The sequence below is a fragment of the Phymastichus coffea genome, unplaced genomic scaffold (assembly GCF_024137745.1).
Source record: "Phymastichus coffea isolate CEN01 unplaced genomic scaffold, Cenicafe_Pcof_1.1 PCOF00031, whole genome shotgun sequence".
In the NCBI taxonomy this organism is placed as follows: domain Eukaryota; kingdom Metazoa; phylum Arthropoda; class Insecta; order Hymenoptera; family Eulophidae; genus Phymastichus; species Phymastichus coffea.
In genome coordinates, this window is record NW_026706842.1 from 469,822 (window position 1) to 482,112 (window position 12,291).

At 32.8% G+C, this 12,291-nt stretch overlaps 2 protein-coding genes across 2 annotated transcripts; both read left to right on the plus strand.

The window, feature by feature from the left end:
• Positions 1 to 404: 404 nt before the first annotated feature.
• LOC131663091 (lipase 3-like) lies at positions 405 to 4,661 on the plus strand. The gene is made up of 6 exons (XM_058933186.1): positions 405 to 939; positions 2,172 to 2,487; positions 2,566 to 2,680; positions 2,756 to 3,002; positions 3,099 to 3,348; positions 3,434 to 4,661. Exons 1-6 carry the CDS (start codon positions 901 to 903, stop codon positions 3,727 to 3,729), a joined length of 1,263 nt encoding a protein of 420 aa, XP_058789169.1. The 5' UTR covers positions 405 to 900; the 3' UTR covers positions 3,730 to 4,661.
• Positions 4,662 to 6,824: 2,163 nt separating this feature from the next.
• Positions 6,825 to 11,886, plus strand: LOC131663120 (rab proteins geranylgeranyltransferase component A 1). The gene is made up of 12 exons (XM_058933227.1): positions 6,825 to 7,030; positions 7,108 to 7,280; positions 8,044 to 8,110; positions 8,197 to 8,388; positions 8,465 to 8,645; positions 8,721 to 8,958; positions 9,217 to 9,439; positions 9,509 to 9,715; positions 9,811 to 9,935; positions 10,023 to 10,177; positions 10,263 to 10,439; positions 10,524 to 11,886. Exons 2-12 carry the CDS (start codon positions 7,232 to 7,234, stop codon positions 10,695 to 10,697), a joined length of 1,788 nt encoding a protein of 595 aa, XP_058789210.1. The 5' UTR covers positions 6,825 to 7,030; positions 7,108 to 7,231; the 3' UTR covers positions 10,698 to 11,886.
• Positions 11,887 to 12,291: the final 405 nt, after the last annotated feature.

A 12,291-nucleotide genomic window follows, 5' to 3' on the forward strand; every position in this document is an offset into this window, starting at 1 on the left:
TGCACAAAGGCAAAGCCGGGGGCTCGTCTCATTGGGTCAACTAATAAGCATCGGCTATTCCACTCTCTGCCGCTTCTTTTTCCCCCCTCTCCTCACACCAACGACGCATTCCACGCTGTAGCTCTTCATCTGCGCTCTTTTGTATCTCTCGAATTTAGAACGCACATTCGAAATACATGCATGCACATATACATCCATGCTCACGTAACACTCCATTGTGTGAGTGTAGCACGTGTGCTTACTGCTCCAAAACTTGCGTCATTCTGCTCATGCGCGCACATGTGTGAGTTTTGCGACAGAGCGCACAAGTTGTGTGTGTGTATCGTACTTTACCCCCACTACCGTACCACGCGCAAGCAAAAGTTTTAGATGCTACTATAGCCTCGCGCATACGGTTCGTGCAACACCAGTCACTGCTTGGTGCTGTCAAAGTGCAGACGTGTATTTTTGTATTAGCTGCTTGTCACAAAGAGCAAGCGCCAGATAATTAATTACAAAGGATATTCGTGCTATTTTTGAGGAGATATACCTATATTCAATTGTGAGAGTGCGGGGTTGTTGTGCGTGATCCATCAGCACTTTCGAAGCGAAGTTATTTAACCTACAGTTATAAAATAGAAAGGCCGTGTACATTCAAAAAGTGCCTTCGTCAACGTCAAGTTTGTAAAAGAGAAAACTTTCTATCCAATATCTATAGCTGCGCGAGAAAATCGCACAAACAGCCACGACACGGCAGTGGCGAGGCTCCTGACGGCGATTTGGCGCGCGCATTCCCTGCCGCCGTTAAAGACCCTCGGTCGTTGGCTTTTCACCAGCATCAATAACAACCACGACGTTGATCAAAGGAAAGCACCTGCCCGATTTAAGGTGCCAAGTAACGAGACACTCGTTACGCATATAATGAGCGAAGACAATCATGATGAAGTTCACATGACGACGGTTAGTTTTATAAATATTATTTTCGCTATTTTTTTCTTTTTTCCCGTGTCCTTCGTTTATTGTATTTTTGGGGCTAGAGGTATTTTTACGTTTTACGCATATGGCGCAATTATATACTTAGAGTATTGACACAAACTCTTTGACGCGGTGATTCATGTTTCGTGGGAGGGAAACACTGCGAGAGATCAAAGCAGCATCGCGACGTGCGTAATGTTTTGATTGATTGTGTATTTGCGATGCACGGAAATTATGGATGCTCGAAATGTTCCTCTGTATTATGTGCTGCATGTCAATCTGATTTTTATTCATAATATTCAAACATAACCTTTTCTTCCCTTCAATTGTCCTTCGACGAAACAATTTTAATAATTCAATATCTTTTTAAAAAATGTAATTAGAAATTACATAAGTTTTTATTTGAGAAAAATGTGTACCTGCATTGAATGTTTTTATTAGTTGACAACATCAATTTTCTTATGAAACACACTTTCATCGTTTCAAATTTCGTAACGAATTAAGTAGAATTTTCTAGACCTTTTTGTGCTTAATTTCAAAAAGTAATTGATAATAGCGCATTTAATTTAATCTGTCAATATTCCATAAATGAGGTATCTTTGAGATATTAAGTTGTCAATTATATTAAATGTGAGTCAGTTAATTCATATCTGTAGATATGAAAGTAAAAATATAATAAATGAATACTTCTATCTTTATTGCATGAAATAAAAAAGTATTGTTTGTTAAAACTCAAGGAAAAAAATAAAAATTTAATAATTAAATTATTAAAAGTTTGACGTCACTTGCAATTATAGTTTTTATATATCCTGGTAGTTAATTGAACTTTTAATTTTGTATTTCTTAAAATTGGCAGTTTCATAAAAGCAGTTGTTTGATTTACATAAAAATTTTCTTCGCATTAGTTGATAAATAATTTGAAATTTTTCCAAGTTATAATTATGTACTCAATAAATATAATTTCTTAGTTCAACAACCTGCTCTCAACACAATTAGAATATTTATTAAATATATCAGTAGAATAATTAGTATTTATTTAATAATTATTTGGAAAATGCTTACTTTTTGATACTCAATGTTGAAATATTTGAATTAATATGTTTAAAAAATGCATAGTGAATAATTTATGTAGAATGATTTATTTCATTGTAGTATCTATAACCTATTATTATAATTATATCGATTGATATGAATGACATTTCAACATTTATCTACAGCCTGAACTGATAACAAAACACGGATATATAGCTGAAACTCATCACGTTTGGACTGAGGATGGCTATAGATTAGAGTTGCATCGTGTTTTGAGAAAAGCTCAAGGCAGAAATTCAGGAACAACTTCCAAAGAGACTCAGAATGAGATAATATCAAAACCAGACTCAGAACACTTATTAGGTTCAGCACAATCAGAATCACCACCGTTACAAGTCAAAGAAGAATCCACTCCCAAAGTTAGACTACCAATATTAATAAATCATGGGTTACTATCAAGTTCAGCAGACTGGGTTTTACTTGGACCCCAAAAAGCTCTTGGTATGTATTATAAACCTATTGGATTTTTATCCTTCAGTAATCATTATGAATTTTAATGAAATAAATATTTATTTACAGCTTATGTATTATGTGACTGTGGATTTGATGTATGGTTAGCAAATGTAAGGGGAAACACATACTCCCAATGTCACAAACAATATTCTACAAAAGATAAAGAGTTTTGGGATTTTAGGTAAGAATATCATGCACTTATTCAAACTTTAATTACTTTTAAATAAATGTAGTAATTTTCTAAATTTCCTTTCAGTTGGCATGAAATAGGAATCTATGACTTACCAGCTATGATAGATTATATTTTAGAGAAAACTCACCAGACAAGCTTGCATTATATTGGCTATAGCCAAGGGACTACTACTTTTTATGTAATGTGTAGTGAAAGACCTGAATACAATGACAAAGTCAAAGGAATGGTGAGCATGGCTCCCATAGCATTCCTTTCGAATCAGCGTAGTCCACTAATAAAATTTATTGTAAGATTCTATATTCTCATGGAAGTAAGTATTTCATATGTACATATTCCACAGTATATAATTCATATTATATCATATTTTTATTGATTTCTAATTAATTGACGTGTTGTATTTTTCTAGTGGGGATCAGCATATTGCAATATACATCAGTGGTTTCCTAGAAATAGGTTACAAGCTAAAGCTTTGGGGACTTTAATTAGAAATACCCCTGGTCAACTAACCAAAAGTTTTTATAGTTGCTGGTTTTATCTAGTCGCCGGTTTTGGTAGCAATCAGTTAGATAAGTCAATGCTTCCCCTGATTTTTGGACATTTTCCTGGAGGTTCCTCAGCTAAACAAATTATTCATTACAGTCAAGTAATCCTTTCTGGTAAGTTTTGTAATTTGGTTTATGCTCTATTTATCAATAAATTTGTAAATGATAAGCAGTTATTCAGAATTTTATTATTTTTCAGATTCATTTCGAAAGTTTGACTATGGTACCTCTAAAAATTTAAAGCTATATGGAAGTAGTCAGCCACCAAAGTACTGTCTGGAACGAGTGAAGGTTCCTGTGGCAGTGTTTTATAGTGAAAATGACTTTTTAACGCAAGCTGCGGACGTTCAAAGGCTTGTAGAAAAGCTTCCAAATGTGGTTATAAAACACAAGATTGAATATTCAAAATTCAATCATATCGATTATCTTTGGGGTCGAGATGCAAAAACGCTCCTCTACGCCCACATAGTTGACTTTATAAAAAAGTATAACTAAGCGTACGTTAATCCATGTAAACCATGACGAGCTTTACAAGCGCGATGTAAAGTTTACATATAAAATCATTGTCAAATCAAACAATATTAAATTTAGTATTTCGCAAAGTTAGGTAAATTATTTAGCAGAATGATGATCATCTTGAAGCGTTCGAAATGTTGGTTTTATCTTTTCCACGAATCATTCGCTGATTTGTCAAGTTTTCAGTCGTTTACTGCATTTAAAAGAAACTAAAGAAACTGATATTCTTAAATTAAATCTTAATTTACAAATGAAGATTCTTTTTATGTATATATTTTGATATTATTCTAAAAATAGACAAAAATCGGTGTGTTTTGAATAGTAATGATATTTACTAGTTGAATGTTTTCATAAAAATACTAATGTCAACGACGTACACACTGACAATTTCATCGTTTACCTGCTAATTAATCGTGTTCAGTATTATAAGAGAATTTTCTAATAGTTAATAATGGCAATTGAGAATGGATGTGAGATAGCAAAAAGGTGCAATAACATTGGTTTTAATTTCTCGTTGCTTCAGTAGCAGGGAAAATTGAGGTCAGTCATTTCTATGTGCGTTTACGTTTGTAAGCCTTGCAAGTAACGGGGAGCAAGAGAAAGAAATTACATCGAAAAAGTTGTGCGATTGATTTCTTCCGTGTCAGATGCATGGATCCGAGACGTCATTGTAGCATATTTTGGAGAAAAATTGTGAAAATTATTTTTCGGTTTACTTCTGCAGAGAAGCGTTGAAATACCATCCTCATCCGCACTGAATAGTTTACAACTTTCGCAATTTGCATTTGACTGTATTGAACGATTATACTCTTAAAAAATCAAATGTTTATAATGATATTTTTTCAAGTAAAATGTTGTTATACAGTAAAAAATTACAAAAAAAAACTAATAAAAATATAAAATAAAATATACATCGAAATTTGTTTTCAATTACCATGATCACTAAGAATTCGTAGCTATACGAAAATGTACGTAAACCATATTTGAATATTCGGCATGTTTAGGTTACGAAATTGTCTCCAAGAGATTTAAATTAAAAACGGTCAACTAACAATAACATTAACGCATATGTAATGTGAATATTACATATTATTAATATTTTACGGTAAGCTTAATAGATTTTCATATTTTCAAAAAGTGGGTTATAATGCTATATAATGTTGAAAGGTAAATGATAAAATAAAAAATGAAGGATATAGTTGAAAAGAATTTACATTTACAGAAAATGAAACCAAAAGTATTCATTGATGGAATGTCTAGTTAATAAATATCATTTAAATTTCAAATAATAAAAAACAAGAATGAATTACAAATCATCCTTTTCAATATAACGCTTCACTCGATGATTTCAGTATACGTGAATTTTTATGTAAAAGCTTGTAACTAATTATTGCAAATTGCACTATCAATCAATTGCCTTGACATACGAGGGTCGTTTGAAAAGTCCGTGCAAAAATAAAAACTGCTTGATTTTTTTTAATAAATCTTTGTTATTTTTCAACATAGTCTCCTTTTAGGCTTATACACTTCATCCAACGCTGCTCTAGTTTGTTAATCCCTTCCAAATAATAGGATTTGTCCAAGTCTGTAAAATAGGTATTCGTTTCTGCAATCACCTCCTCGTTTGAATAAAATCTTTTCCCCGCCAGCCATTTTTTCATATTAGGGAACAAATAGTAGTCCGACGGAGCCAAGTCTGGAGAATAGGGGGGATGTGAAATGAGTTGGAACCCTATCTCTATCAGTTTTGTGGCCACAACTGCTGAGGCGTGAGCTGGCGCATTGTCGTGGTGGAAGAGGACTTTTTTGTGGGCCAATCGTGGACGTTTCTCTAGAAACTCGGTTTTCAAACGATCCAATAACGATGAATAATATTCGCCTGTAATGGTTTTACCCTTTTCCAGATAGTCGATGAAGATTATTCCTTGCGAATCCCAAAAGACAGTTGCCATAACCTTCCCAGCTGAAGGAATTATCTTCGCCTTTTTCGGAGCAGATTCCCCCTTGGTAATCCATGGTTTAGACTGTTCTTTGGTCTCAGGAGTGTAATGATTTATCCATGTTTCATATACAGTGATGAAACGACGCTTAAAGTCTTGCGGATTTTGCTGGAACAGCTACAAACCATTCTTGCAACACTTCACACGATCTCGTTTTTGGTCAATCGTGAGCAATCGCGGCACCCACCTAGCTGATAGCTTTTTCATGTCCAAATGTTGGTGCAAAATAGTATGTACCCGTTCGCTCGAGATGCCTACAGTACTAGCAATCTCACGCACCTTCACTTTTCTGTCAGCTATCACCATATCATGGATTTTATCAATGTTTTCTGAAGTGGTAACCTCAACAGGGCGTCCAGAACGTTCAGCGTCTTTCGTGCTCATATGGCCACTCGATTTTTTTTATTGAAACGAATGTAAAACGCAAAGTAATTAACCGATCTGGCTGAAACTTGGTGTGTGCTCTTCCAAGATATGCCACTAACTAAAAATAACCTTGATACGCATTAGTAGCACCATCTCTCTGACTTTGCACGGACTTTTCAAACGACCCTCGTATATGTAGTTGGCATTTTGAAAAAGATAATTTCATTTGCATTTAGATTCCAAACCAATTATTTATTTGTGAATTGTAAATCTATTTCTTCTATATTCGAATTGTGGACTGGTTAAGGCTCTTGCGAAATACTTATATTTATTAAAGCTCGTGGATACCGTATTTAATTACATAGAATAACTTCCAAAATATACAAAACACATAATTTGATAAAAAGAGAAAAGCTCAACTTCGTACGATGAAAATTGGAAAACCATATAGCAAATTAAGAATCCTATAATTAAGTTTAATAGAGGAAACTGCTCATGCATCAACAAATAAATAAAGCTATTTATATGATTGCGTCGTAAGTGAAACGTTGCGGTCTTGAATGCAGAGTAACGAAGGAATGTAATAAAATTAACATGGATTTCATGAAAGTAGTCGCACGCGTGAGCGTGTCACATTAATCAAATTTTCCGGAGGCTGTCGATCGGTTGCCGAGCAAAAGCGCGTCGTCGCACCAACTAAAGAGAGCGTCGTGTGTGCATGTAACCAAGTGCGAGAGAGATAGCGTAATACAAAAAAAAACAGGCGAACGGAACGAACAACCGGAGCAGGCGCAACGCCACCTTCCACGCACACCGTGACACGCCTGTCTACGCGGCGGCGGCAGTAGCAGCTCTGCTCGAACGGGGCAACAAGGAAAAAGCCGATCCGAATCCGAACACGAAATACATACATAGTACGTAGTTCGCAATTCTTTTCTTTTGTACAACGGACGGAGAATGTGGTGATGAATTGATACGTCCGTTCTTGCAGATCTTTTTTGTATCGCGGCACCTTCCTATCCTCTCTCTTTCCTTTGACTGTGCCGTGTGCCTGTGTAATAATTGCTTAGCTACTGGCTTGAGAGTCGACGAGTAGGATATACACGACTATCGCCATGGAGGACGACTTGCCCACCGAGTACGATGTCATCGTCGTCGGCACAGGTATATTGATTTTCTCTATCTTTTGCAGTGATAAGTACCATGTAGGAACAGTAAATTTTGCACAATGGCTTTTAAAACATGTCGTATGCACCACTGTTGGCCATACTTGTTTCTCTCACTTGTGAATCTCGAAGAAGAGAGAAATGTCACAAGCAAGTCTTCTTCTTGGAATGCTGTCTTTGCTGTTTGCCTTTCCGCCAGTCAGAAGGAATTATGACCTAATTACTTTCCAGATATTAGTACTCTTTCCTTTTTAAATCAACATTCGAGGTTACTGGAACGGCTCGAGAGTGAAAGCTTGCTCTTTTTTTTCGTTTAATCATCAATTTTTTCCTATCGGAAGTCAATGGTCACGTTTTTATTTATTTATTAATTTACTCGAAACTAGTTTTTTGTTTTGATATTGAATGCTATGCTCTAATTCATGGTGCCTTAACTTTAACTATTTATTTTGCTTAACAAAACATATCTATCTTTTGCAAGGAGTAATGAGTTTTGCCTTGACATACGTGAAAATATTTTGATAATGGTGTTGCTTTCTTTAACTTGTATTAAAAGCATTTATCATCCTTACAAAAAATAAATATTCCAACATTTGCTTGAAAAATGTACCTGTTTCTATCACTTTACATATGGTATACTAGATTTGTACTATCTCTGTCTTACTAGATTATTTTGATGATTTCGTTATGTCAGCAATCACTATGAAAAATGTTTAATACATTTTTATAGAATGATATTTTATATTATCATGTAATTTTAGGAATGACAGAGTCCATTGTTGCTGCTGCAGCAAGTAGAATTGGCAAGAGAGTTTTGCATTTGGATAGGTATGCATTAGATCCAATAATGGCGTTATCTTTTGTATGGCATATTAATTTGGCATAATGCAATGATTATCTTGACACCTATATAGCAATGAATACTATGGAGGTTTATGGGCAACATTTAATTTTGATGGTTTACAAAAATGGATGGAAGATTTGAAAACAAGTAAAAGTGATACAAGAGAATTTAAACCTGACTTAGGGTCTGATGAAAAATTTTTGAAAGCTAGTAATCAATATTCTACTGTGGAAAATATTTTTGAAGAATGGTTTATTTCTCAGTAAGTCCTTAGATGTTATAAAATAATATATTTTAATTGCTTATTAATTTTTTAAATGCTTTGTATTATTTTTTAGTGATGCTGATTTACCTGAAGTCTCATCTAAAGATACCCAAACTGAAAATTCAGGCAATGCCAATTTTGAAGGTGCTGAAAAATCTGATGAACACAAAAGTGTTCAAAAGGAAACTAAACATTGGAGTGTGGATCGTATAAAGAAGGAGTATAGAAGATTTAACATTGATTTAGCACCAAAAGTAATTTTCTTCTATAATCTGTACAAAATAAGTTTATCATATAAGAAAATCATTTTCTTCAATTTGTGATTGCAGCTGCTATATGCACGAGGTGAATTGGTAGAACTCTTGATTTCAAGTAATATTGCTCGTTACGCAGAGTTTAGAGCAGTTTCTAGAGTAGCTACTTATATGGATGATAAACTTGTACAAGTTCCGTGCTCACGAGCAGATGTTTTTGCAAATAAAACTGTTAGCGTTATCGAAAAGAGAATGCTAATGCAGTTACTTACATCTTGTATGGACCAAGGAGCTGATAGTCCTGAATTTGATGGTAAGTATATAATAAATCTGCTAATCATTTATGTTATATTTAGTTGAAAGAAATTTCTTTTAGTAAATATCTTTTTCAAAACTATTTTTAACTTAAAAGATAATATATACTGCATTTAAAATTCAATAGGTATGCATAAGTTCACTAAACAGTTTCCTATTAAGGATAAAATGTGCTTTGCATACAAAATTAGAGCTGTACTTTTTTGAATGAATACTGTTATGAGGCATTAATAAAATACTTCATGTACTGTTACAGGGTTCCGTGATAAGACATTCCTTGAATATTTAAATACCAAGAATCTAACACCAATTGTCAAACATTATGTAATACAAGCTATAGCAATGGTTACAGATAAAACATCTTGTAGAGAGGGAGTAAATCGTACAAAACATTTTCTTAATAGCCTTGGCCGTTATGGTAATACCCCTTTCTTATGGCCTATGTATGGCAGCGGCGAATTACCGCAGTGTTTTTGCAGGTAAAATTTACTTTTTACGAACCTTTATTAACTTTTAGAAATTTAATACAAATAACGTATTTATTGCAGATTATGTGCTGTTTTTGGTGGAGTATATTGCCTGAAACGTCATTTGGATGGCGTTGTAGTCCGTGAGGATAAATGCAAAGCTATTCTAAGCGGAAAACAAAGACTAACTTTGGAACATCTTGTTGTTGGACAAGGACATTTGCCTCCTGAAATTGTTGCTTCAACAGGAGAGAATCGCATTTCTCGTGGTGTCTTTATTATAGACAGGTAACTTATTGAAATTAAATTCGATAATGGTATCAAAAGATAAAATCATATTATGTTGCAATACATTCTATATTTTATTACCATTTCGTTTTTAGATCAATTATGCAAGGAGAAAAAGAAAACCTAACACTTTTGTACTATCCACCCGAAAAACCTGGCCAAGAAGCAGTAACTATAATTGAATTAGGACCTTTAACGAACGCTTGTCCGCAAGGACTTTGTAAGCTTTTAAAAATTCTTGAAGTGTGAAAAACATTTATATAAAAATTTTTAATAGTTATTTAATTAGTGGAATACTTGTTTTCAGTTATTGTTCATATGACCTGCAAACGTACGAAAAATGCTAAAGAAGATTTAGCTTACGCCGTTCAAAGGTTTTTACATGCAAAACCACTTGAACGTATTGTTTCTCGCACTCCGACTGATTCACATACGCAAACTGTTGCTAATGATCAATCTCAAGTAATTTCTAAAATAATTTATTTTTCTTATTCAACTATCTTCCGTGATCTCATGATATTTTTAAATAATGCATATCGCATTTTAGGAAGGTGATAAAGGAGCTAGAGATGAAACTGCTGTTAATCCAATGCCTCAAGTATTATGGTCGTTGTATCTCAACTTACCAGCAAGTGATATTAAACTTAACAAATCAGCGCCAAGTAACATTCATCTTTGTTCCGGCCCTGATTTAGATTTAGATTTTGATTTTGCTGTCAATCAGGTAAACTTAAGTTTAACTTCTGGAGTAGAATTTCAAGTACTGATATATTAAAGTATATAATCTTAAAATAAACGTACTTCCCAGGCTAAAGAAATTTTCAAAGCTATGTATCCAAGTGAAGACTTTTTACCTCGTGCACCTGATCCAGAAGAAATTGTTTTGGAAGGAGAAGAAGCGCCAGGCCCGAAATTTGAAGGTGATAACTCATCAGGTGAAAATGAGAAACAAGACATAGAGAAAGCAGAAAAAGAGGAATAATTATCATTTGTGTAAAACGCGTACTTGATGCTTAATCTCGTCAATCGCTATGTTCTTAGAATGGAATTCACTGCAACGTATCAATCTACTATATCGTTCAATGTAATAATATTTTGTTCAATATTAATTTTTTTATTGGATTAAAATTGATTATGAGATTAAGAAAAAGTACATTAAACAAGAATATCTTACTGCATTTATAAATAATAGACAAAGATTTACATTTAACAACTGCATGAGTATTGTATTTCACTTTATATTTTTTAAATAAGAGAAAAACTGGAAAACACTTCATATTTTACACGTTATCGTTTACTACGTTTCACTAGAATCATCTATGTACTTGTGTATTTTTTCACTTTTGTCGTTGAAAAAAACACAATTTATCGTAAGCTATTCGTTGTGAATTCACCTACTAATCATCTTATATTATTCATATGCTATAAAAATAGCTAGTTATTATTTAATTATTGGAAGGGTGATCAGGAACTAAGCTGACACTTTTGTGAAATGAGTATTTTGGAGCATGATAATTCATTCAACTTTCCATTCATTGTCTTTTCTGCACTACAAAAAGTTCTATATAATGAACTATTTTGAATTATCAAGAAGTGAACTTTAGTTTTTATTCCAAAGCCATTAATTCCTCATATTCCGCGTTGCTTATGCTTTTTTGCTCAAATTGGAATAACGAATCGATTTGATATGGCTGCAATATCACATAAGGCTGTGAGAAAGTAGATTTTGTCATTATTCTTGTGCATGAAGAAATAATGAACTTTTGAAAATACTTTGAATATACATTTGTAGTAAGACGCTGATCACTCTAATATTACTTTTGGTCATAAAATGACTCCAAAGATTTTCAAAATACGCGAGTAACTACATGCTTCTATGGAATATAATGAATTGAAAGAAAAGATTCATTAAAAAATCATTGCTTTCCTCTACTGTATTGATTGGAATACAATTTATTATACTACTGTTATTTTCCTATTGGTTAAAAATATTATGTAATTCTTTATTTGACAAAAACCGTTTGAGTTTTATACTTTTCGAAAATTAACGAAACGGTAATTTTTTTAAAGAAATTTTAGTAATTGCTATAAAAAATATTTTATAAACGTTATGTGGTATATTACATATAATGTATCAATTTAACTTATTTATTACATATAATGCGCCTCAGTATTGCATTTTTTGAAAATAAAAAAATTAAAATAATTATAAGCTCTTTTTTATTTGAATGTACCGATTCCCTCATGTCTGAGCTTGTGAATAAATAATAAATAATAACAAATAATAAACAATAATAAATAATAATAATAAATAATAAAGAATTAGAAATGAAATAACATTAAGTAACGTTAAGTATATTTAAATAAAGAATATTTTCTTGCTTTAACAATGTTGTAAATAATAACGTAACTTAAAGTAAAAAATGTGAATTTTTATAAGATTACTCAAATATGCAATAATATTTTTTGTATCTTTTTTCCTATGTTGATTCTATTCTGTCAAGGCATTTAAATTTTCCAAGTACTTATTACTCAGAAACGTGAACATTTTTTTAGAATAATGAAGTTTCTAGATT